Source organism: Rhinopithecus roxellana, chromosome 7, assembly GCF_007565055.1.
Source record: "Rhinopithecus roxellana isolate Shanxi Qingling chromosome 7, ASM756505v1, whole genome shotgun sequence".
Lineage (NCBI taxonomy): Eukaryota > Metazoa > Chordata > Mammalia > Primates > Cercopithecidae > Rhinopithecus > Rhinopithecus roxellana.
In genome coordinates this window covers 98,431,439-98,459,090 of record NC_044555.1, presented here as the reverse complement: position 1 = coordinate 98,459,090, position 27,652 = coordinate 98,431,439, and the positions used below count along the sequence as shown (strand labels likewise).

The 27,652-nt window shown below is 40.3% G+C and overlaps 1 protein-coding gene across 8 annotated transcripts in view; it reads left to right on the top strand.

Moving 5' to 3' along the window:
* The first annotated feature begins 737 nt into the window (after positions 1–737).
* DCX (doublecortin) overlaps positions 738–27,652 on the top strand; it is a 129,392-nt gene continuing 102,477 nt past the window's right edge. For 3 of the 8 annotated variants that reach the window (XM_030934634.1, XM_010383398.2, XM_010383397.2), the window contains exons 1-3: positions 779–827; positions 2,550–2,935; positions 11,950–12,290. In XM_030934634.1, coding sequence (XP_030790494.1) covers positions 2,572–2,935; positions 11,950–12,290 — 705 coding nt within the window. In that variant the 5' untranslated portion in view covers positions 779–827; positions 2,550–2,571. Of the gene's footprint in view, positions 996–1,823; positions 2,217–2,549; positions 2,936–11,949; positions 12,291–27,652 lie in introns of those variants that run through there. The other 5 variants (XM_030934633.1, XM_030934631.1, XM_030934632.1 and 2 more) reach the window with 4 other exon arrangements.

Sequence of the window (27,652 nt, the reverse complement as noted above, 5' to 3'; positions counted from 1 at the left end):
TTAGTGACAAATAAGCAGTTTGAGGAGAAATCTGTTAATATTTATTTTGTAGCCATCAGATTTACTACACATAGAAAGGTCTTTGGGTTGGGTTTGAACTTCCAAACTGTCAAAGGTAAATGCCACACTAACCTTTCATTAACCAAATTCTTACAATAGGCTAAAAGGTTTGGGGTGTTGTTTTTACTTCTGTCTTCCATAATATTCTAGAATTATTTTCCCTTTTTTGTTCCTATCCTACTTCCTCTTAGTCTACTTTGTTGACTTCATTAAAAAAAAAAAAAAAAAAAAAAAAAAAAAGACCAAAAAAGCAGTTGTTGGACACTTGAGCTAAACTGCCTTAAAGAATCTGCAGATTTTATTTATTTATTTATTTTCCACTCAAGAGGGTAAAAAGAAGAGAGCTACAATTTCTAAGAAGCCTGGATTGGCTGTCTGAGTCTGGCCCCCAGGCAGATTAGGCCAAGGTTTTGGCCAAGTGAAATTGCCAGTTTTCTAAAAGAAAGGGCTAGCACATTGCTCATTAGAGCATTCTGATTTTGTCTGCGCAATCTTTTTGCTACCCTGCAATTTCCTGTTGGTTATAAATGAAACCTTTTTAGCTGTTAATGCAGCCTGTGAGTTTTTTTAAAAGCATGTAATTAATCATAGGAGGTTGGGGGGATTCACTAAGCCTGAGTTACATGGGTGAAGCTGGACAAGGCACTAGGACCTAGAAGGCATCTATCCACCCTGGCAGGAATTTCTTGCTTGGAGCTCAGACAACAAAGGCATAGAGAGATTGGTTTTCTTTCTCTCAGCATCTCCACCCAACCAGCAGAAAACCGGTGAGTGGGGCTTTTAAGTAATTTTCAAGCAGAATGTAACAGATGTCAAACGGGAAAAGCACAAGGCAAAGCCTGCTCTCTCTGTCTCTCTGTCTCCTCTTCTCCTTTTTTGCCTTATTCTATCCGATTTTTTCCCTAAGCTTCTACCTGGGATTTTCCTTTGGAAAAGTGAGTTTGACGTTCCTTTGTTTTCACTGTGATGTTAATTTAGAATAATACTACCTCTGATCCTAAAGCAAAGCAAAGCCTTACTGGCATGCCTGGGGAAATGTTTGCTACTTGCCTTGAGGAGGTGGGGTCTCTTACCACTGCAGGTTGTCTTACAGAGACAATGCTGAGCTCAGCATAGGTCATGGTGACATTGGAAAAAAGGGGGAATTCAGCCTGGCAAACCCATTAGGCATCAGTCTTTCTTATTTCCTGTCCTCCTGGTCCCTTGCAAATATATTGATGTGGCAGTGTGTAGCAGCTGAGCCCTGCTTGCTTTGTGAGTCCTTTTATCTCCATCTGTGAGATGCATGTTAATAGTTTGGCTCTTAGGATGTCACTACATTTGCTAGCATTTGGGGCTTCAGTTGTTTTGGGTTTCATGTTTTGATTGTTTGGGGTTCTTGGTGGGGGAGGGGGTTCAACAGAAGGGAGAAAAGCAAAACCTGACAAATGACCATCTTTTCCTCAGCTAATGCACCTGGGCAATATACGAGTTTGGGGTGAATTGCCTGCTGTGAGGGTAAAATGTCACTTCAATTAGGGTAGAAACCCAGAACAATGAAAGGTGTGCTTCCTTCTAAAGGTCCCATATGCTGTTCGGAGACTCATTTGTGAATCTTTCAACAATTAAATTATTCCATTAAGAGGTGTTGCTGCATCGGTGGGGAGGGGGTGGAGCAACTGGGGAAAAAAATAAAAAAGGATTTTGTGAACAAATGGTACCGGGGGAAGACAGAGCTAATAACTTGTTAAATAACTTATTTTTCTAATCCCTTTTCCCCCTAGCTTATTTCTTATGAATGTAGGATAGCTGCACCAGCTTGGTGGGGAAAGGGTTTGATGAATAGCACAAAGACACTGGCTGTTCCCTGGAGGCTGTCCCTTTAAAGGAGAATCTTAGTTTATTCTGGGGGGATGGGATGCACACATTAGAGTAGGAAAGAGGGCTTGGAATAAAATGAAAACACTCCCCCTTCATAGTCATTGTACTGAGATGCAAAGACTGCTTCCTAAGCTGGAGATGCTAACCTTGGCTAGCTCCTTCTGTTCTCTTCAAGGGGAATTTTGTCAGGCTATGGATTCATTTACAACTGTTAGTCATGTGGGCATGTGTGAGGAAACAGATGCCAGTTTTAATGTATTTAGCCCGAAGTTACAATTTGATAGGAGCCACTGTCAGTAAGTCTCAGGATTTTCAGCTATTTCAAAATCTCCCCCTCTCCTCTGTCTGGAACAGTGCCAAGAGTGCCTCCCTCTCTATCTCTTGCTCCCAACCCCCACAACCACCAGCACCCCCGCCCAGCCCCTCCTTCTTCTCTATTAAGATCAATATTCCTGCAGGTCAGGGGCAAGCAGCAGATGGGTCACAGGCTTTTTTCAACCAGTTCTTTTCACAAGCAGCAGATTGCAGATCTGGATCTGGCTAATATTTGAAATCCCTTCTTTTTTCCCTCTCCCCGTCCCTTTTTGTTTTTGCCTCTCTTCACCCCCATCCCTTTCTCCAACGCTCAGGTCTCTGAGGTTCCACCAAAATATGGAACTTGATTTTGGACACTTTGACGAAAGAGATAAGACATCCAGGAACATGCGAGGCTCCCGGATGAATGGGTTGCCTAGCCCCACTCACAGCGCCCACTGTAGCTTCTACCGAACCAGAACCTTGCAGGCACTGAGTAATGAGAAGAAAGCCAAGAAGGTACGTTTCTACCGCAATGGGGACCGCTACTTCAAGGGGATTGTGTACGCTGTGTCCTCTGACCGTTTTCGCAGCTTTGACGCCTTGCTGGCTGACCTGACACGATCTCTGTCTGACAACATCAACCTGCCTCAGGGAGTGCGTTACATTTACACCATTGATGGATCCAGGAAGATCGGAAGCATGGATGAACTGGAGGAAGGTAATTTAAATAGTGGGTGGTGGCCCTTGGTGGGAGGTGGTATCATTGATTATGGTTACATTCTTGGTTTGCTTTGAAAAAAATTAGGCAATGTATTTTTCAAAACACCGGGTTGATTGATGCTCAAATTTCTAATGCTACAGAATCAACAGAACCATTAGTAATCACCCTTCAGTCTCTGCTGAGGTTGAAGTGTGAGTGGTGGTGATCATGCATTGTGCTTATCTGCCAGGGTATAAAAAGGAAAATCTTAATTGTAGCATTTACCCTAGATTTTGTTCATAATTAACTCTGAGTAGCACTATTGAGGCAAAACATGAAATCATTATGGGTATAACAAGGAAGGACATTTGGTTGGGTTAACAGAGAAAATATTATGCCCAAATTTTCTTTGAACTGCTGAGAAATTATTTGTGAATTGCAACTCATTGGAAATAAGCACCTTAAGAGCAGAATTTCCTGGACATATTCACGAAGGATTATTCTTTTAGGTAAGTGGTTACTGCTCAGCTGTTGCTTCTAAAAAGCCTACTTTAGGGTGTGTCCCTAAGGCTGAGGTCGTTGGGAGAAATACCAAAGAAAGCTGTAGGTATGTCTGGTATTTTAATAAAGACCATTCCTATTAGAATAGGAATTGACTCACTATACCTAAATCCCCTTATAACTTTTCTACATTTTTGTATGGCAACTAAATTTTCTATGTAGATTGCCAAAAATCCCAACAACCTGTGTACCCACCTCAAAATAGGGAAAATCCCACTTCTTACCGGAACTTACCCAGCCATAGAGTCTTCTTCATGGTCATTTAGAAAATAGATCTTGGGTCACATTTTTTAACATTCTATATTATCAAATCAATTATACTGAGGATGCTTCCCTATTTTTAAATTGGTGGATATAACGCATGTGATCAATTTGACCTAATACAGTGCTTTAAAGAACAGCCTGAAGGAGTGGTGATAATTAATGTGTTCTTCCTCAAGCCCCTTCCCCATTATCCAGCCCACTCTCCTCACTCCTTTCTTTCCCTGAGCAAAGGTGAGTTTAAAGCAGGCAGATCTCTAGAGTAACCAAATTATGAAATAACTATCAAGGAAGGAGAATAGCACCTTAAAGGATTTGATGTGGGAAAAACCTGCCTCTGCTTCACTGCTTCTAAGTTTCTTATGTTCCCAGACAAAGGAGAATGAGGGTTTCCTTTGTACAAGGCCCTACTTCTCTCAAATAGCTGCTGTTGCCCAAGTAGTCAGGCAAAGTGACTGGGACCAGTTACTTATAAGAGACAGCGTCCATATGGTTGCTTCATCTCAGTCTCAGGGTTCAAGTTCGAGTTTCTTTCTTTCTCTCTTTCTCTCTCTTTCTTTCTTTCTCTGACAGAGTTTTGCTCTTGTTGCCCAGGTTAGAGTGCAATGGCATGATCTTGGCTCACCACAACCTCTGCCTCCCGGGTTCAAGCGATTCTCCTGCCTCAGCCTCCCGAGAAGCTGAGATTACAGGCATGTGCCACTATGCCCGGCTAATTTTGTATTTTTAGTAGAGATGGGGTTTCTCCATGTTGGTCAGTCTGGCCTCGAACTCCTGACCTCAGGATCCACTCGCCTCGGCCTCCCAAAGTGCTGGGATTACAGGCGTGAGCCACCATGCCCAGCCGAGATTTTTCTACATAGATGACCTTGAAAAGCAATGTGCAGGAAGCTTAGATTATTTCATCGTGTGCTCAACGGACAGGCAGAGGTTAATCCTAGCCCCTTCCTGACAGTGGATATAAAGTGCATATTACTCATCAAAGGATTGGCCATCCTAGTGCTTGTCTTTTTTTTTTTTTTAATTTTTTTTTTTATTATACTTTAAGTTCTAGGGTACATGTGCATAACGTGCAGGTTTGTTACATATGTATACTTGTGCCATGTCGGTGTGCTGCACCCATCAACTCGTCAGCACCCATCAATTCATCATTTATATCAGGTATAACTCCCAATGCAATCCCTCCCCCCTCCCCCCTCCCCATGATAGGCCCCGGTGTGTGATGTTCCCCTTCCCAAGTCCAAGTGATCTCATTGTTCAATTCCCACCTATGAGTGAGAACATGCGGTGTTTGGTTTTCTGTTCTTGTGATAGTTTGCTAAGAATGATGGTTTCCAGCTTGTCTTAAAATAAAGGAGAGTCACGGCAACCTCGAAGGGTTTGAAGCTAGGTCGAGGGAGCTGTCCAACAGAGTAATTGTTAGGGTGTCTGTCTTTTGTCACTGTAAAATCCACATCTCAGTCAAATTTCAGGGATTTCTCCATAAAAACTTTCACAGACAAAGCGCCCTGTATCACCCAATATGTCCTCATGTCCATGGACTGTGACATTCTAAAGACCACAATAGACATTAGGAAAGAGTACTGAACCAAGTGACGTTGTATTCAGACCAAGTATTAGAATATTCTTGTGTCTGATATAAGAGAGGTGATATGCACAAAATTTTCCCCCAAATCCATTTTTTACTATTGATTTTTCTCCCAAGATATGTGTGTGTGTGTGTGTGTGTATTGGTGTATTACGAGAGGGCTGGTGATAATCTCTGTTCAACATAGGTAGGCAATAAATGTAATTTTGAAAAGACTGCAGCTTTCTATTGCCTTGATTCCCTTTGAGTCATATTAGATTGAACTCCTCTTATCTGTCACTCCCGGGTGCAGTGGTACTTCTTGGCGAATTCTCAGACTATGTGAAGTGTGAATAGGGCTCAGTTGCATTTGTTCACATGTCATCTACAACTACAAGGCACAGTGGACTTCAATACCCTTCCAGTCCTGAGTACTGCCTATTCAGTCAAGAAAATTCAGGGCTATCTCTGGGATAGTGTTAAGAAATGTGATCAATTTTCCCACTGACACAGAGCCAAATGGGAAAGGGCACTGGGATGAGGAGGATGAAGACAATGTGTCTTTTTCTCACCTATTTTATATTTTAGACCTGCCCATCTGGGAATGGAGGACAGAAGTCCTTTGACTTTGCTCCCCTTCACAAGAGGTTGAACGAAAGATCAAAAAGTCACACACATTGCTTTCAGTTAGACTTCCCGGCGTGAAATATCAGTGTATTGAGTTCTAGTCTTAAAAACAGCAGATTATAATGAAAAAAAGAAGTCTTTGGACTCCGATTTGGTTCAAATCCAGGATCTGTCAGTGCTAGCCTGGAAGACCTTGAGGAAACCATCTAGATTCCCTAAGCCTCAGTTTGTCATCTGTAAAGTGGGAATAATGGCTCTGAGGATTAAACAAGACAGTGGATATAAAGTGCATATTACTCTGCCTGGCACACAGTAGTGCTTAATAAAAGGTAGTTATTATTGTTTGAATTATCCTAGTTTATAGCTGATTTAGCCACATGATCATAGACTTATCCTTATCATTAATGTGACTCATGTTATTTTTAAAATAACTCTTTAAAAAACAAACAACTGTATTAAGGTATAATTTGCATAACATAACATTTACCCATTCAAGTGTACAATGATTTTTAGAAGATTTATCAAGTGGTGCCACCATCATCATAACATAATTTTGGACCATTTTCATTTCCTCAAAAAGAAACACTATTCCAATTAGTTGTCACTGAATATTTTCTTCAATCTCTCCAGCTCTAGACAATGATTAATCTACTTTCTGTCTCCACACTTTTGCCTATTCTGGGCACTTCATATAAATTGAATCAAATACTATGTGGTCTTTTGTGCTTCTTTCACTTAGAACAATGTTTTCAAATTTTATCTATGTTGTCCATGTATTGGCACTTCATTCCTTTTTGTTGAAGAATAATATTTCATTGTATATGTAGACCACCACATTTGTGTATCTCTTGCGAGTAATATTTTTAATTGCAAAATGGGACTAGTAACACCTGCTTTCTCTATCCATTGGGGTGGTTGTAAAGTTAAACTTAAATAATAGATATGGAAACACATTGACAAGGTAAAATTATAGCTACAGGTACTATTATTATTAATGATGTAAAAACACTAATAATGGAAATAATAATAATAATGATTATAACAATGATGTTAGTAAGGGATTGCAATGATCAGTGGTTCCTAAACCTGGCTGCCTTTCAAAATCTTTCAGAGCTTTAGAAAAATATTACATTCCTGGGCCACACCCAAGATCTGTTGAATCAGAATCCCCAGGGGTAGGGACCCAGTGTTTGTGTTTTTACAAATCTCCTCACATGATTTTTATGAGCACTTAGACTTGGGAGGTATTAGACTGGGTAATCTTGATGGTTCCATTCACCTTACTAAAGTGGTAGGAGTTTTGAGACATGCAGAAATCTGTTTTTATTTTTTTTCTTTTTACATCTTAAAGGAATAATAGAGCATAGAACTCACTGTGTTTTCAAATGGCCACATTATTACATCTTTAGCCTAAAAATACATGAAAGTTTAAAATTATTGGTTAATAATCACTCTGGCCTTGTGGCACTCCTTTGTCTAGTGTCTCTAGTCTACAGTTTTCTGCTAGATACAGAAAGTATCAAGGGCAGCATTTTGGATCAAAGGTTATTGATGTCAGTTTTCCCACAGTCCTTGGGTACACCGAGGGTCTTAGTGAAGTCATGTAGGATGTGGGCCTCATTAGCTGTATCCCAAGGAGGTCAATGAATAAAATCCACTGGTGGGTTTTCCTTTTGTCATGTCTTTTTTTTTTTTTTTTTTCAAGAATCTTTCTCTTTCCCTTGATGTCGGGTCCAATTCTTTTCTCATTTTCTTGTATGTAAGTATCCAGATCAACCTTGGGGGTATCATTTATGACTAGCCAGTTTTTCTGAACTCAAATTGAGACAAATTCAAGAGTTATTACACAGACCACGGGACAGAATATTTACAATTGGAACAGTCTTAGAAAATCTGAGCTGTGTAGTCACACTGGCTATGACCCAGTTCTTTTACCATAGTTCATATGTTTCAATGAGATGAATCCACCTTCTCACTAATTTATTCTCTAAGTACTAAAGCGAGTACATTGTCAAACACAAGAATTTTAAGATACCTGGGAGGGATGCATTGCTAATAGATACGATAATATAATCAAATGTCATTTAATATTTTAATATAATACAGTAAAGTGTCATTTAATATATTCCTTCTTGAGTCAGGAAGTCCTGGAGAAGAGGAGAAAACCCAGGCAGAAGTGGTTTTGTGCTGAGAAGCTACAAATGTATATATAATGCTTTTGAAAATGGAGCCTCTTGAAGAGAAGGGAGGTAGACATTAGATCACCTCGAGCCCACAGCTTGTTTCATTTCTGCCCTTTCAGCTGTGCTTCCATGATTTCACTCCTTACCCCCTTACCCTAAAGCCGGTTTTTAGTTCCAGCCAATTTGCACCCTGCTTGGCTCTGAAGCCAGCTTTCCCTCTAGGCCCCCAACTGGTAGGAAATAGCCCTTGGAAGCTGTGGCAGGATGGGAACCCAGCTGTGTAAAGGTGTGACACACCTCATCCACCTCCAAGTGCCAGGCAGCAGGATGTGCAGGAGGCACTGAGTTCTGGCAGCAGACATTGAAAATGCTGGCAAAATCAGAACAAGGAAGTCTTAGTCTAGCAAAGAAGCGCATTTGATGTCTTTCTAGCATAGAAGTGGAGAGTCCTTGGAGGTGGGCAGCTATTTTCTTAACATTTAATTATCCTAACAGCTTTGTTTTCTCAAGCCTGTTTGAGATGGAAAAGAGAAGAAGATTCCTTCTTATAGACTCTTGGACCTAGAAGGGACTCAGGTGTCACCTAGTGCATTATCTTTGCTTTAGAGATGGCAAAGCTGAGACTCAGAGAGATTAAGTGATTTCCCTGAGGTCACACAGCTTTTAAGTGCCTAGTTGAGATTTGAATCCAGGTCTGTGTGACTCCTGAGTCATCACTCTTGACAATGATAAATATCCTGCCCTCAGTGGGCCTCTGCTGTGGCAGCAGCGGCTTTGCTGGGTGTTAGCATAAATCTCCTATATTTGGCATTTGCCACAACTGGAAGCCTCCTCCCGACAAGGAGGAAATCTTATCCTTGAATCACAGGTCCCCAGCAGTGCTCATGTCGTATTGTACTCACAGTTCAGTTCCTAGATGGTTGCCCTTGATACCTTCTCTTGTTTTTTCTCTTCAGTTTCTATTCCTCTTTTTAGTCTCTTTCTCTCAGGAATTTCTTCCTCTTTTTCCTCTTTGCTCTTTCCTTCTTGTTCTCTCCTCTATTCCGTAAGATTAGGGGCTTAGTAATAATAGAAATTTATCAAGTACTTACTATGCTCCAGGTTCTGGGATCAGCATTTTTATTTTATTTTATTTTATTTTGAGACGGAGTCTCACTGTCTCTGTCACCCAGGGTAGAGTGCAGTGCTATGATCTTGGCTCACTGCAACCTCTGCCTCCCAGGTTCAAGCGATTCTCCTGCCTCAGCCTCCCCATTATCTGGGATTACAGGCATGTGCCACCACACCCAGCTAATTTTTGTGTTTTTAGTAGAAATGGGGTTTCACCATGTTGCCAAGGCTGGTCTTGAACTTCTGATCTCAAGCGATCCACCTGCCTCAGCCTCCCAAAGTGCCAGGATGACAGGCATGTGCTGCTGCGCCTGGCCATGGGTTGAGCACTTTTTATCCATCATCTGATTTGTGCCCCACAACAACTCCACAAGGTAGGTGTTCTTATTATCACCCTTGCTTTGCAAAGAAGAAACTGAAGCAAAGGGAGGTTAGAGTGCACAACTAGGAAGTGTTGGGGACCCCATTCTGACTGACATCACATCAGCTGCGCTTTTTCCATTACTCCATATTCAGCCCAACGAGAGAGTGGAGTGACTAAAATGTACCACTGGAAGGTGCTCAACATAGATTTGGCTGAGGGCTGGGCCCTCTGGAAAGTTCTTGGGTGCTATGTGATACTTTAACTGTCAGTCATCATGTTCATTTTCATCTGGAGATGGTTAATCATACTCATACTTCAGAGGCTTAAGAGGTTTAAGAGATGGGAGCAAAAAAGTCCAAAGTCCTAATAGGGCTACACAGCTGACTCTCCAGAGGAGACTGGATGAGTGAAATCATAAATATATAGCTTCACATTTCCACACCACCAGTTGTCTGACAGTTTTAAAGTACATGACAAGTTATGGAAAACATCTGACTCGAAGGCAGTGACCTCCTGCAAGGTGGCAATGAATCTGGTGAACTGCTAAGTCAAGAGACCATTTCTAGGGTTATGGGGGTTATTGGCTGTGAATATATGGAGACACTAAAAAGGCCCCTTCCTTCATCCTTTTAAGTCAAAAATTAAAGACCCCAGCCTGTAATCACTTGGGTTCAGTTGAATTAACCAGCAAGGGAGTCAGAGAAATCAGAGCTTCTCTTGGCTGGGGTGTTGACCATCTCATCCTGGGTGTCCATGTATGCACCAAGTGAGTAAGGGTGCCTATCCTCACTTAAAATCATCCCTTTGTTCCCTTGTCAAGATAGAACTCTGGGACTAAGGGCAGCTTTGGAAGCCACTTTGCTTATGTTGGATGCCACTTACCTTCTCCCTACACACACACACACACACACACACACACACACACACACACACACACACACAAATGTCCTCAAAGGTACCCTAGAGATTTTAACTGAAACTTCTCTTAGCATTACTGAGAAATTTATTCATTAACATGTCTTAAAGGATTTGGTGCTATGGCAAAGCAATAAATATTTGCAAAGGGAGTGAATTATCAGCCTGGTGTTTCTGAATGCAGTTCTCCTGCTGAGACCAAAGGAGAGCCATCAGACTATAATTGTGTTTAATGCTTTCTGTGCACTGGCTAGGGTTTATTTATTTATTTAGGGTTATTACCGAAAACTTAAGCCTGATTAAATCACACTGCTTCTGCAGCTCAACCTCTCAATGAACTTCTAGATACCTTGAGGCTAATGTGTTTTACTCAATGAATTCAACCTTTTCCAATATTCTCTCCCCAAGGCTGAGCCTATCTCTCTTCCTATTTTCTTCAGCTCATAGTCCCAGGTGTCCAATCCCGTCCTCTTGCCTCTGATCCCTGCATTTCTTCGGCTATATTAGTCATTTCCTGTAGCCCAAGGTAAATGTGAAAATTACACTAGATCCTTCCAATCCATAAATCAGGCTGTATAACGTATTCTCACCTCTTTACCTCATTACTTGTGGCAGCCAAGGGTGAGCACTGGTGAAGATGACCCTGAATACACAGATCTTATGTGCATCCTTTGAGAGGATGGAAAGATGAAGGATGAGTGGTAGAAACAGGAGAGTATTTTTCAAGCAAGAGCTAGGGTGTTTATATGTACAGGTTGTTATTTAGACAGTTTCTCTACCTAGTGTAGTGTAAGGAGTAGAGGACACACTTATACACACATATAAACATTCAACATATGCACACACATTTCACATTTCAATATTCCATACTTGGCCATATACTCTGTGCAAAGGATGATCTGGTTTCTTAGCAAGTATGTATGTATGCCTGATATACAAGGTTACTTGGTTCATTTTAACTTGGCATAAAAATGTTTTAAATTTGAAAGTTTTCCTTGGTTCATAATATAACAAAGGGATGGGACTTTGAGTCCAAAAATAGGACAAGGATTTTAAGAAATAGAGATGTTAAAAATGCTCCAGCAATGCCCCTGAAAGCTAAACATCCTAGAAACTAACATAAATGTTTAAATTCCAAAAAAACCGTACCAAACTTGGAACTCCACTTGTTATATTAAATTTAGACATGCTCTTTGTCCTTAGAACCCTTAGCTTTACAGAGTTCTTCAACTAGGTGTGCCATTATATTGAAGGATGTTTTGAGAATTACTCTTGAATTTGGATGAGCCAAGTTTTTAGCCCAATTAGGTATTGCACGTAAGTTTGGTTAATATCACCATTTATTGAAAAGTTCCAATCCAGTGTCAGTGTGTATTTGTTTAGTTAGAATAATCCATATATCTGCTATTAAACTAATCACCTAATCACTTATTTCTTGCCTTAGGGGAAAGCTATGTCTGTTCCTCAGACAACTTCTTCAAAAAGGTGGAGTACACCAAGAATGTCAATCCCAACTGGTCTGTCAACGTAAAAACATCTGCCAATATGAAAGCCCCCCAGTCCTTGGCTAGCAGCAACAGTGCGCAGGCCAGGGAGAACAAGGACTTTGTGCGCCCCAAGCTGGTTACCATCATCCGCAGTGGGGTGAAGCCTCGGAAGGCTGTGCGTGTGCTTCTGAACAAGAAGACAGCCCACTCTTTTGAGCAAGTTCTCACTGATATCACGGAAGCCATCAAACTGGAGACCGGCGTTGTCAAAAAACTCTATACTCTGGATGGAAAACAGGTAGGTACTTTTTCAAAGTACTTTTCTCATTTTTTTCTAAATTCTTACATGATCATGTTACACCTAAAATATCATTTCTTGTAGATGGACTCTTCCTCCACATCTCATCATCACAACCTGATATTATGTGCTTCATTTGGAGAAAATGTATTTTCAGCAGGCAAAACAATGAATCAGGAATCTGAGGCTCTGAAATTCAATCTGCTTCTGATTTACCTTGCAGAATGGTCACTTAGCCTCACCTTCTTTATCTGCTATGAAAGATGTGTTAGAATCTAGGTTCTATGACTTCTTATGAATATGAATTTAGCTATTATATGATGCATTCTTTATTGTTCAATACACGTGACTGAAATGATATTTGCCCATTCATTACTTTTTAGATACCCTCACATTGGTGCTCAGCATCAATTTTGATAAAAGGAAGTTGAAGTGACTTTCATATGCTCTGAAAGAAGTCAGATGCGGGGAAAGTACTGAAGCCTCTGGCTCGTTGTCTTTGCCTCACACTAAACCATATTTATTCTCTTTCTCTTTTCCATATGACATAGCTGTCTTAATTTGGTTCCACTGATGGTTTGTGTGAGAAAGGGACTATTTCAGGATCCTAAAATTAGCCCAAGAAAGATGCTGCCATCTGTTCCCCCTCCAAATCAGGTTCTTCATGTCATTGGTTATACTACTAAAGTGCCACCTATATTAATATCTGGGAAAGAATGCAGCCAGGCGTCTCCATCAGACAGATGCACCATTCTCTTGAGCATAGGGAGCTGTAAATATACAACAAAAATGTTCCAAGGGAATTGGAACAGTAGCTGGTTCTGTTGGCTCTAAAGAGAATCCTGGTCTCCCATCAGAAAAGACAAGTGGGGATTAGAATCAGTCCGTATATTCTACCTATTAAAATGCCTTTGGTGTTTAAACAACTATATAGATTCTAAAAAGGCGGATTCACTATATATCAAAGTTACTGATGAGTGTTCAAATGCAGACCTGTGCCTCCTCCTATAATTTCTGATAATAATGTGTGCGCCAAGATTTTAAGTTTCAGGGGAAATCCACCCATGTACTGTGTACTTCACAATTTTGAGAAATATGTGGCTTTTGTTTCCCATCATTTTGTGATCTGAGAGCTACCTGGATGCATTGGTTATACCTGACTTGTGTTTGTTGTACCAAAGCAATGGGTTTGTCCGTGATGTTGGGAAAATCTCCAATTCCCAAGCATTTCTCTAAGAGTATCTATCTTCTAAGCACCATGTATGTATGTCATAAACAGGAGCTGTCTAAGTATAGGCCTGATTGCCAAAACCTCATCTCAGAGAAATAGGACATATAAAGTTTGGAATCATTGGATCACAGAGTTGAAAATGACTTTAGAAGCCATGACATTTAATATTCCACCTAAGGCATGGATATCCTCTACAATCACTCTATAAGACTATAAGGCAGCCTATTTCACTGTTCAACAGCTGTGATTTTTAGAGTTTCTTTATATTAGGCATAAATCTGATTCCTTGTGCCTTCAGCATTGTGAAGTAATATAGAAATATGGAAATCAAAAACATAAGACTGGGATTAAGAAGATTTGGACTCTAGTCTTGATATTGTCACTTAACCACTTAACTGTCCTGAACTTTATGCTCCTCCTCTGTACAAAAGGACTGATCACACCTGCCCTGACCATGCTCACAGGGCTTTTATGAGGATCAAATCAAATAATGGATATGAAAGCACTTTGTAAATTGACACATGGATATATATATATATATGCATACAATTCATCATTAAATGAGATTTTTGGCAATTTTTGTATATTAATAAATGTTAGTTCTCTTTCTCTCACTTTATTTATTTATTTATTTATTTATTTATTTATTTATTTATTTACTTTTGGAGACAGAGTCTCACTCTGTCACCCAGGCTGGAGTGCAGTGGTGTGAATTCGGCTCACTGCAACCTCTGCCTCCCGGGTTCAAGCAATTCTCCTGCCTCAGCCTCCCAAGTAGCTGGGACTACAGATGCACGCTGCAACACCTGACTAATTTTTTATATTTTAGTAGAAACGGGGTTTCACTGTGTTGGCCAGGCTGGTCTCGAACTCCCGAGCTAAGGCAATCTGCCCACTTTGGCCTTCCAAAGTGCTATGATTATAGGCATAAGCCACCACGCCTAGCCTCTTCCCCCTACTTTATCTCTATCATTCTTATTATAAATTTCCAACATTTGTGAATATACACCATGTCTTGGCATTCTGATTTTGTTCCAAATAATATATAAAGAGACACCTCCATCTTCTAGGGAAGCAAGCTCCAGTCCAGTGATGCACAGGGTTTTGTCCTTCAGCAGGTCATGCAGAGTGGCAAGCTCTCTCAAACTCCTTTAAGCATCAGTTCCCTTTCTTTGGGGAACACATTACAAAATGCCAGTATATGATGTGACATTTATATAGAGAAATAGAGCAGTGCCCAGTGGATCTGAACAATGCCCTTTCAGGCATCTGTACCTCTGTATATATGTTCCCTTTCTTTAAAACGTCTTCCTCTGCCCACCCTGACCCATGGAGGTTATCTTATAAGACCTGGTTCAAATGTCACTTTATCTTTGAAAATTTCTGTCTCTACTAAGGAGGGTAAAAGCAATCCTAACGTTTTTTTAAAAATTAATGGTCAGCTCCTGGTATATTATGGATGCTCTATAAATGTTTGTTGATTGAATGAACTGACATAAACAGATTCTCTTAAGGCCCAGGTAGATGTTTTGAGGACCCTTCTTCTTTCAATTCCCCGGACATTATCCTTAGGTCTTTCAGAAGAGATAGGGGGCTTCCAAAGGAGTGCATATTCCACCCAGGTGATTTCTAACTGGTGGTTTACTTGGAAGTCACTGAGGGCAGGCATTTAAAGCATTTCCCTAAATACATTCTAAGGAGAAATGTCTCTATGTCCCCACCTCAAAAAGCTCTCCAAAAAGAATTCTGTGGGCAAATAAGGTTGTGAAATGCTGCAAATCATGTGCCATTCTTAGAGATTCACAGTACTCATTGGCACATTGAATGCTCTGAGAAGTTCTACAGCAAGGAAATCCATCCCAATCCTACTTAACCACAAACATTTTTAATGAAACATACACACAAACCCACACATACATATATGTATATGTATGTATACACACACACACACACACACACACACACACACACACAGAGTGCACTAGAAAATGTTGTTTACATAGGCCGGACGCGGTGGGTCACGCCTACACTCCCAGCACTTTGGGAGGCCGAGGCAGGCGGATCACGAGGTCAGGAGATCGAGACCATCCTGGCTAACACGGTGAAACCCCGTCTCTACTAAAAAATACAAAAAACTAGCCGGGCGAGGTGGTGGGCGCCTGTAGTCCCAGCTACTCGGGAGGCTGAGGCAGGAGAATGGCGGGAACCCGGGAGGTGGAGCTGGCAGTGAGCTGAGATGGTGCCACTGCACTCCAGCCTGGGCGACAGAGCGAGACTCCGTCTCAAAAAAAAAACAAAAAACAAAAAACAAAAAACAGAAAATGTTGTTTACATTAAACACTGATGATTAGGAACTAACTACCGTAACTTTAATGGTAAGATTGGTATGCACAGGGTAACCACAAATTAAACATTGTTGTTTTGTTACAGAAAGAACATTAAATAAAATTTGGGGGTACATGGACAAACCTACTAATTACAAAATAGATGCTGGGTATAGTGAAAGTTGTTGCCAAATTCAAAATTTTGGAGCTCAGCTCATTTCCCAGGTCTGGTGATGACAGCTCTAATGTTAACACCTGTCAATTACTTTGATTATTAGTGGGTATTCGTACGCTTGCGAATATAATCCTTTTCGTGGAGACCAAAGTCACATGTATTGCAATAGCTTGACTTGCTTGGATGAGATTCCAATGCCTGTTTTTGGCTACACATGACACAAGGCACTTAGTTGAAAAGAACAAAGTATGGTCAAGTCTATTTGTTATGGAGTGATTTGTTTGTGAAATCAAGGCCGTCGCTTGATTTCAGTGTTCACTATAAATGGATTCCAAATCGACCAAACCAAGTGGTTTTCCCTCTTCGTATAAATAATGATCAGCTAAAAGAGCCCAGTTGGTTATTGCAAATTTATTGTTGCTTCTGTAATTGTGTGTACCATTTGACTGATTGGCTTACACTGATTGACAAGCAATCTGCAGACATGGCTCATTTCATTCTGTTTTTATTTTGTTTGGATGTGTCTTTTAGAGCCCTTGATCTTTTTAGGGCTTATGTTTGATGTTATGGAAGATTGGTTTCCTGACCTCTTGCCTCTGAGATATTTGTGGTCTGTGTAGACAGGAAAGCCAACCACTACTAGTAGGAAGACACCCCAGTTGATTCCTCACCTCAATAAGAAGTTATTAATATTGTATAAGAAGTAGTTGGTAGGGCTCTGGCTACTCCCAGGGATTAAAATAGATTTCTAAGAGGTCAAAGAGGACATGATAGAGGATTGGATGGTGATGCATGTGAGTTCACTTGCAGGTGAAAAGTGTTCTTTTGATTCCTTGGCAGCTGGAGTGGTTGTAGAGTGTTGACAAAATTATCCAATTACTAATTTCCATAACTAAAGTACACATTGATTTTCATGCATAAAAGTCATGGATACATAAAAACTAGGACCCAAATTTCTGGTTCACATGATAGTAGTAGTTTAATAGATACATGTCCTGGCCTGAAAATTAATTGCAGAGCTTTAATAATAGACTTTCAGCTTTTTGGCCTCATACACAGGGGTGCAGCTGGTCTTCACATCGTCCATTTTCATGCTACACTGATTGACATCTCTAGATTCAGTTTTGTCCACACCCAGAATCTGTGCAAGAAAAGATTCACTATTGCTTCAATATACATGCCTAAGGCATAAGTATGGCCTTTAGTGCTCGTTCTAGCTTTGTTAGGCCAATTTTCAATTGGATGGATTTATTTTATGTTTTTGTCTGTACCTTTATAGCACCGAATACTTGGACCTGGGATTACAGGTCTCAGAATAACAGAGGAGAGGTTTAAGCCAATTCCAAGATTATCCATAGCCTTGGAAACTAGTACAGGGGTTTTAAGGAAATGGTTGATGCATAATACACAGATGAGAGCATGAAGGATGTTTCAATTGCTGGTTAGTATTCTAGGAAAGACTTGCCCTTTCCACGTTGCCACACAAAAGAACTGGGTGCTGTAAGCACAAAGGCAATTGCAGGAAACACAGGAAGACAGATTGGATTTAACCTTGGAAACGTTGAGTGCACTTACCAAGGTAGGCGTGTTTTTCATTTGCCTACATAGCCAGTTTTTCTCTTCCCTGTTATCTCTGCTTTCCCCAGTAATATCTGATCTTATTTATACTCCCTGGCCTCCAGCTCTCTCAGAGTCAACCTCTCTCTTCTCCTAGTGTTATGACCCTGTCAGTCAACATTGGGCTCATTAGAAAAGGCCACGTGGGCATAAATTATGCACCAAGAGGGAGGTCATTTATCATCGGCCTTCACTTAAGAAGATTAAGGCTGGAAAGTTGATGTTTTTATTACCAAAATTCTCCTTCCCCAACCTTTCAGAGGTTCCTAGAGAAAGGCTTTGGGAGGATTGGCTTGAGCATGAAGTGTAATAAAACAAAGGTGGAAAGCCAGGCTGGGCTCTGTGAAGGGAGACAGTTTGCAAACTACCATCTCATACGTGGTGGTAGATTTCACACTTTAAAAGAGTGGCCAAACATTGAATATACTGCCCTTCTGGAAAGAAAGGACTAAGTGTAACCTGGTGATCAGTTATTTCTTCAGTAATTTATCCTCTTAGAGTTTTATTATTGTTGAGATGCTCCTGGCTCTGAGCAGTGATAGAGGTGTGACTTGGCCAATTCAATCAAAAGCTTTGGCATAGAATTCCAGTCTCTTGTACTGACTAGTCTGTCACTGTCTAGCATTCAGCAAGTGGAAAGAGCCCTAGGCTGGGATTCAGAGGCCTGAGTTTTAGTCTTCACTCTGTTCTTCCCTAGCTATGTAATGTGGAGTCAATCACATCTCTTTTGGGGCCTTAATTTTTTAAGGAGGCTTAGTATATGACCTGTAAGAGTCCTTCTAGTTCCACAGTAACAGAGTATTCATCTCATAGAGTTGGTTCTGTCTAGATATGTTTTCACTCTTCTGAATGTACTCCACCTCTCTGTGCTCCTAAAGATTGCCAATGTGATGTAGTAATTACCTTGGTGGATACATTGCTTTCCAGGATGGCCTCTAAATGGTATTTGCATAATTCTTATATTCAGATCTTTCTTGCTGCCTGCAATGACATCACCAAAGAATATTTTCAAACTTGTAATTTTCATTTGACCCCCTTTTCTTTACATTGTGGATGGTATAAGGAGCAAAGGGCAGAGGACTCACAAAACAAAGCAAGACAAAAGCCAGCCTGCTAAAATTGTGGCAAGTGTTTGACAGTGCCATTATTAAGCTATTTGTATCACAGTGGTGCTATTTTCAGTGCTGGAGAAGGATTATTGCTAATGGGGGTGGTTAGCACTGGCGCTAAATGCATTGCTATTTCTTGAGTAGACTGAAGAGATTCATCAAGTGGGGATTGATCTATCCAGGGATGCAGGCTGTTCCATTTAAAACTGTTGAAGCAACAGTCATTTTGTTCTTAGTTCTTTATTTTCATCTGTTTCATTATTGTCATTCCCTCAAAGTGGGAGAAAAAGCATTGTCTCCAAAAACAGTTTTTAAAAACAGTTTTATTGAAATATAATCCCCACATTATATATCTCACTCATTTTAAGTATAAGATTCAACAGCTTTTAGTATATTCACAGAGGTCTGCATCCATCACCACAATCAATTTTAGAATATTTTCATTATTCCTAAAAGAAACGCTGTGCCCTTTAGACATTGCCCTCTAGTTCTCTGATTCCACTTCCCCATCCCTAAACAATCACTTATCTACTTTTTGCTCTAAGGATTGTCCTATTCATGACATTTAATAATAACGGAATCATGTGGCCTTTTGTGCCTGGCTTGTTTGACTTAGCATAATGTTTTCAGGGTTCATCCATATTGTAGCATATATTGGTACTTCATTTCTTTTATGGGTGAATAACATTCTATTGTATGAACTTACCACACTGTATTTACTCATCTATTAATGGACATTGGGTTGTTTCTATCTTTTGGCTATTGTGATAATGCTACTATGAACATTCATGTACAGATTTTTATATAGATATATGTCTTCGTTTATCTAGGGTAAATATCTCAAAATTGTATTGCTGGGCTGTATAGTGTGTTTAAAATTTTAAGAAACTGTCAAATGGTTTTCCAAAGTGGCTGCACCATTTTCCATCCCTATTTGCAATGTATGAGAGTTCCAGTTTCTTCACATCCTCACCAACACTTGTTATCATTTATTTTTTTATTAGATCCATCCTAGTGGGTGTGAAGTGGTATCTGATTGTGGTTTTTCTTGATTTGTTTGCATTTCCCTAGTGACTAATGATGTCACACATGTTTTCACATGCTTATTGGACAATTGTATATCTTCTTTGGAAAAATGTCTATTCAGATCATTTGCCCATTCTTTAATTGAATTATTAGGCTTCTTATTAATGAGTTGTAAGAGTTCTCTATGTATTCTGGATACAAGTCCTTTGTCACATATGTGATTTGCAAGTATTTTCTGCCAGTCTGTAGCATGTCTTCATTTTCTTAATGGTTTTTTTAGTTTTTCAAGAGAAAAAAGTTTTCATTTTGATGAAGTCTGATTTATTAATTTTTCTTTTATGCATTATACCTTGGTGTCATATCTAAGAAATCTTTACCTAACCCAACATCTCAAAAATTTTCTCCCATGTGTTCTTCTAGAAGTTTTATATTTTTAGCTCTTAGATTTAAATCTCTGATTCATTTTGTGTTAAATTTTGTGTACAGGTTAAGAGTCAAGGTTCTTTTGAGGGAGGGGCACATAGATATCTGATTTTTCTAGCACTATTTGTTGAAAAGAAAAGATAAGGCAGTTTTCTTAATTTAAACTAAATATGAGCAGTGGTTCATATAGCCAAGCCCTCTAAAGGTTTTTAGAATTTTTAAGAACTGTGGGTGTGAAATAATGGAACACAGGAGCTTCTCCTATACAGAGATTGTGGAACAGTACTCTACTCAACAATACTCTACAATACAAGTACTCTGCAATACTCTAAGGCTGTATTAGTAAGGCTGGCTTAGTCTCATTTCGTAGGGTAAAAAGGGAGCTTGATAGGAGAGGCTAAAGTGGGCTATTGTTCCTTGACAGGGCCCCTGCCATGTTCTAGACTCCTAGAGTTCCCACCCAGAACTATCTGAACTTCCCTGTCGCATATCCTATACCCTTCTGGTGATGCTAAACAGGATTGGGGGAGGGGAGTAAGGAGATGTCCAAAATTGTTGGGGTTATTTTCTTTTGTAACATCTTGAGATATAATTCACATATCACATATTTCCCTTATTCAAAGTGTACAGTTCAATGATTTTAATATGCTCACAGATATGTGTGACCATCACCAAAGTCAATTTTAGAATATTTTTATTACCTCTCCTACCCTCTATCCCCCACAGCCCTAAGCAACCATGAGTCTACTTCATAATTCTATAGATTTGCCTTTTCTGAACATTTTGTATAAATGAATCATATTTTATGATTCATACATATATGCTAAGTGACTAGCTTCTTTCACTTAGCATAATATTTTCAAGGGTCATCCATGTTCTGTCATGTATCTATCTGTACTTTGTTCTTTTTTATCACTGAGTAATACTCCATTGTATGGATATACCACATTTTATTTATCCATTCATTTGTTGATGAACATTTGGGTTGCTCCATGTTTTGCCAATTAATAATGCTGCTACAAACATTTGTGCATGATTTAGGTATAGACATATATATTCATTTCTCTTGAATATATATCTAGTAATAGAATTGCTGGGTGTTGAGGTTTCTTGATGTCCTATCCCCTAACCACCAAACTCATGTTTCTAAAACATGTACCCCAAGGCATGCTCCAAACAAAGAAATTCAGAGTCTTTTCTTTTCTATGTAGATATTTGTCCCCCAGAGTTCTTGCCTAAACAATATAGAAGGAAACATGAAGGTTTCTTTATTAACTTTTCTTAAAGCTAGAACAAATCCTAAGAAGCTATTTTCTTGTTCTTTTTATCTGAGTCCTACCTTGGCCCTCCTAACTTCCCAGAATCAAAGATGGATTCTAAACAGTTGGGACCTTCAATCCAGTGGGTCACAGATTCTCCTCCAAACCACCAAAGTTTCTTATTTTGAAAAAGGAGCAGAAAAAGGAGCTTCTAGAATTCCAGTCTTATTAATTTTTCCTAGATTTAGAATACTTTCATAATCAATACCACATATTCTACCCTCTTCAGGTCTTGTAATGTTAGCTCATGAGATAAAAAGCAACTTGGGTGTAGGGAGCCACAGCAGGTCTTCATCATTAGCCCAGTTGTCATCGACTAGGACAATTTGCTGTCCAGGGGACACTTGGTAGATATATTTTTGGTTGTCACAACTAGGGAAAGGGTGCTGCTGACATCTAGTTGGTATAGGCCAGGGATGCTGCTGAACATCTTACACTGCACAGAACAGCACATCCCCCCCACAAAACACGAGTGATCTGGTCCCAAATGTCCACAGTAGTTGAGAAACCCTGCATTACAGGTAACGTGCCGGGCAGACACAGCAGAAGATGAAGCTGAAAGGAAGGCAAAGGCAATATTTAGCAATGATCTTGTAAACTGTGTTAAGGAACTTGTATTAGTCCATTTTCACACTGCTATAAAGAACTATCTGAGACTGGGTAATTTATGAAAAAAAAAAAAGAGGTTTAATTGACACACAGTTCCACAGGCTTAATAGGAAGCATGACTGGGAGGCCTCAGGAAACTAACAATCATGACAGAAGGTGAAGAGGAAGCAAGGACCTTCTTCACATGGTGGCAGGAGAGAGAGAGAGAGCAAAGGGGAAGTGCCAAACACTTTTAAACCATCAGATCTCGTGAGATCTCACTCACTATCATGAGAAAAGCATGGGAAAAATCTGTCCCCATGATTCAGTCACCTCCCACCAAGTCCTTCCTCCAATATTGGGAATTACAATTCAACATGAAATTTGGGTGGGGGCACAGAGCCAAACCATATCAGAACTCGATTGTTACCATGTGTTAACAGAAGCCAGTGAAGGATTCTTTTTTTTTTTTTTTATTTTTGGCAGGGTATCACTGTTGCCCAGGCTGGAATGCAGTGGCATGATTTTGGCTCACAGAAGCCTCATCCTCCTGGGCTCAAGTGATTTTTCCCACCTCAGCCTCAGCTTCTTGAGTAGCTGGGACTACAGGCATGGACCACCACATACAGCTAATTTTTGTATTTTTTGTAGAGACAGGATCTCACCATGTCGGCCAGGCTGTCTCAAACTCCTGAGCTCAAGTGCTCTGCCTGCCTCGGCCTCCCAAAGTGCTGGGATTACAGGTGTTAGCCACTGTGCCAGGCCCCACTGAAGGATTTTAAGCAGGGGAATTATATGATCAGATATGCAGTTTGAGTAGGTCACTGTTGTTTTGGATTTCAGGAAGACAAAACTAGTAAAGAGTTCAGATAGAGGCTGTGTGGTAGTACAGGCAGGAGAATAGAAGGATCTAAATCGAGGCAGCGGTAGTGGAAATAAAAAAGGAGAAAACAAAGCCAATAAATATTTGTGAGGTAGAAACTGGAGAACTTAGTGATTGATTGAATTTGAGGGTGTATTAATTGTCTATTGCTGTGTGATAAGTTACCACAAACATAGCAGCTCAGAACAACAATCATTTATTATGTCACAGTTCTATAGGTTAGAGTTAAAGGCTTGACTAGATTCTCTGCTTAGGGTCTCACAAGGGTGAAGTCAAGGTGTCAGATAAGATAGGCTTATTTTCTGGAGGCTCTGGGGATGAGTCTAGTTCCATGCTTGTTCAGGTTTGGGGCAGATTTCAATTCCCATGTCCTTCTTAGATGTCAGCTGAGAAATGTTTTCAGCTTCTAAAGGTTACCCACATTCTTCTCACATGTCCCCTTCCATTTTCAAGCCAACAACATACATCAGATTGTTCTCATACTTAGAATCTCTCTGACTTCCTTTTCTGCCACTAGCCAGAACAAATTCTCTGCTTTTAATGGGGTCATGTGATTAAATTGGTCCCAACTGGATAATCTCCCCTTTGATTAACCCAAAGTTAACTAATTTAGTAACATTAATTACATATAAAAAAGCCCTTTTTGCCATGAAACATAACATAATCATGGGAATGGCAACTCATAATTAAAATTCAAAGAGAGGAGAATATACAAAGGCAAGAGTCATTGGGGGGTCATTCTTAGAATTCTGCCTACCACAAGTGAGGGAATTGGAGGACTCAGGTGACTCTGAGGTTTATGGTTCAGTTATGTGGGTGGATGGTGGGGCCACTCACTGATGCAGGGAAAACCAGGGCAAGAAGTAGGGTTATTTATTTATTTATTGACAGGATCTTGTTCTGTCACCCCAGCTGGAGTGCAGTGGCATGATCCTTGCTCACTGCTGCTTCAAACTCCGAGGCTCAAGTGATCCTTCCACTTTAGCCTCCCAAGTAACTGGGACAACAAGCGTGTCTCACCACACCTGGCTATGGAGTTTAGAGGCATTGAACTTGGGGTACTTTGCTACATCTAAGTGGAGAATCCAGAAGGTAGTGATAGATATGGATCTGGAAATCAAGAGAGAGGTCTGGGCTAGAGATTCAGGCTTGGGAGTAATCTTCAAACAATGGTAGTTAAAATCAGGTAAGTAGATGAGTTTACCAAGGGTGCATGTGAGAAACTGTCCAAGGAAAAGGCCCTGTAGACATTTGCATTAAATGGGTGGGTAGGCGTAAGAGCCTGGGAATTGCTAGAGAGAACCATGGAGAACTAGATGAAGATGTAGCCAGAGAACGCTAAAAGGCAGGTGCGGGCAGCTGTGTCAAATGTAGCAGACAGGGTCTGTTTCAGATAAAGATTTAGGATAGTAAATCAATAAAATCCAGCTGATTTGAATAGTCCTTATTGCTGGGAACAGAAAGCAAAATTCTCCAGCAGACCAGAGGGCAAGCCTTGGCTCATAAAGACTCTCAGAGGTGACTAGGCAGATGGAGCTATGACTGACTATTGGATCTGTCTCTTGGCAGCTTCCCATGTTCCAGATCTATCAAAACTTGTCTGTCCAGTGTCCCATTTTCTCTTTGCTAGCTCTTGTGTTATATGTAGTTGGTTGCTAAAATGTCCCGTGTAACTTACTTATGTCATGTATACATTATAACATATAGAGCTAGCCCTTAGTTCAATTGTGCTCTTGTCTTATCACTTAAAGCCCTAACTCAGATAGATCAGACATTTTCTGAGTCTGATTTTCTCAAAGCCTTCATCATAGTTCATGGATTTAGTTGGTAAGGCTAATCTAACAAATCAATCCTCACTATATTAGCACCTATCAATTTAGAGCACATTTCTCAAATTACGCTACATGTAACACTGGTCTGATCAAATATTCTGTGGTCAAATAAGTTTACTAACATTGCATAGTATAGTCTCCTCTTGGAAAAAAGACTCCACGAATCCCTCTACGAAGAAACCTGCTTGTGTTTAGACTAGTATTCCCCAAACTTGTTTGAACACCAAACCTTAAAAATAAATCTGGCCGGGCGCGGTGGCTCAAGCCTGTAATCCCAGCACTTTGGGAGGCCGAGACGGGCGGATCACAAGGTCAGGAGATCGAGACCATCCTGGCTAACATGGTGAAACCCCCATCTCTACTAAAAACAATACAAAAAACTAGCTGGGTGGGGTGGCGGGCGCCTGTAGTCCCAGCTACTCGGGAGGCTGAGGCAGGAGAATGGCATAAACCCGGGAGGCGGAGTTTGTAGTGAGCTGAGATCCGGCCACTGCACTCCAGCCTGGGTGACAGAGAGAGATTCCGTCTCAAAAAGAATAAAATAAAATAAAATAAAAAAATAAATCTATGACCATATGGTAGAATGTACTTTGGGAATCACTAGTCTTTGCCTCAGGTATTTATTTGCATTTTAATTAGAGAATCTTGAGGAGGAAAAACCTTCAAGGCTGAAAGGAATAATTAAATTGAAAGAAAACAGGCACCACTGCATTTTGATAGGGCTTATAAACTAAAACAAGAAGGGCTTTGTAGATAGAGTACCAAGAATCACTGCAAAGGTAACATCTATTCACCCATGGTAAGGGCAGGACTTTAGAGCATCCATCTCTGATATAAACTATAGAAGGAAAAGGAGAAATTGAACAAAAGGGGCAAATTTTCTAGAAGATGTTTGAATAATCCCCCAAAGTTGTAAGAAGTTAGGAAAATCCTATTGGTTATAGGCATTAAAGTCTGGCTTCTCTAGCCTTAGTGGTAAAGAGGCAGTAAATATCAATTGCCAGGTTTAGAACCTTCACAATAGATTTAGTCCTATACAAACAAGCACTCCTTCTACTCACCACACCATGCTGCAGAGTCTCACTGGAGGAATCAGTTAGGTTTACTAATTAGACTTTAACTTCCATAAGTAGTGTTTACCATTTAAATAGACTGCATACTTTCTATTGCACCAAGCCCATACTTCTCCAGCTGGCAATAATTTGGAAGACCCTAGGGGTCTGAATGGCTCGCACAGCACGATAATATCCCTTAAGAGAGGTTTTGAGCCAGAGACCAGCACCTCTCTAAGTCTCTTTGTGTCTGCATACACACACTTGTGCCCCTGTTTCTTTTAAGTATTGGCTGTCTCATCTGATGAAGTCGTATATAAATATTTATATGTGAGAACATTTCTGGTCTTACTCACCAGAGACATTACAGCCTTGATAAAAAGCCTCCCTCTGGCAGTATTTGCCTCCACAGTTTATTTAATATGGCAGTTGATAGGTGAACTTCCTCTTGCTGTTTGCAAAGAGAATGGAGCCTTGCCTTGCTTGGAGTTTCAAGTGTTTGACTTGTCTCCTGCTGGGAATTGATGTTTGTGCTTTCCCAGATTTCTCTGATTAAAAGAAGTGTGAGTTCTCTAGCAGGTCATCCTACCCTTTAGATTTTGGATTTTTAGGAATATTTGATAAACTTAGGAATACATTATGCTTTTGGTGGGCCCTCGGCACTTTTGCCTTTGTGGATCTCTTCCTCCACTAAAAAACAAACTACCATTGTGCTGATATAAAGATGAATATATTAATATTACATTTTAAAGCATTTTTACCAACGTAAAAGTTTATGTTTCTGGTTTTCAAAGAAATCAAACCCTTTTCATGGGTCCATAACAGTGCTGTGGGCCCTAGGCACTTTGCCTACTGTACTTAACAGATAATCAACCCTGGATATACAGAGCTATCTGATTTCTGGGCTGGCATTGTGAGGTCACATGGGTTAAGCAATGAATAAGAATGGTATGACTCATGGAAGGTTTAGTCTAGGAATGTGGTAGCTTCTTGGATGTACTAGCTACTAATTGAGATGTACCAAGGAGGTCCCCTCCATTTCCTTTGTTCTAACACATTTTACCCACTATACAGAGCATGGTAATAAAATGCTGTCAATAGGCATTTTTTTCTGGCTTGGTGGACTCAGAGTTGGGAATAGAAATCTGCCTCCTCAGCATCTTCCAGGAGAGGCTTCTGGGAATGATGGATGGTGTCATTCATTTTCAGACTGAAACTGTTTCTGTCATTTAGCCTGTGATCCTACAGAAGGCAGCTGAGTGAAGGTGGAGTGGAAGTTGATTAGCAATGAAATGGATTATTGCAGTTCATCCAGAGAAAAGAGGGTAGGGCTGGTTTTAATCCATATCTATATTAGTGGTAGTTAATTTAGGCAGCTCTATGTCAACCCCAACCATAATCTTCCTTAGCAACAGCCACCCCACCCTGGAGTAGGGTTCTGAATCTGACCACTGCTATCACATTGACTGCTGAAGAGTTTGTTTCCTAACAGTTTACCAATAAGCCCTATCTGGAAGCTGGTGGTGGTTGGGATTAGACACGGACTGATGTAAATAGAAGATAAGAATTTAGAGGGGACACTCTCATGGGGCTTTACTTTACATTGCTACCTTGCTTGTAGATATTTTTCTGGCTTGGTCCAGGGCTAGCACTTGGACTCCAGAGGAAATAACAGTTACTGAGCAAGCTAAAAAATTCACACACACATTCCCACTCAGCTTAACAGTGCTGGCTCTGGTTAAGTTCACCGAGCGGTATGGAGGTTGTCTTCTCCACAGGGACC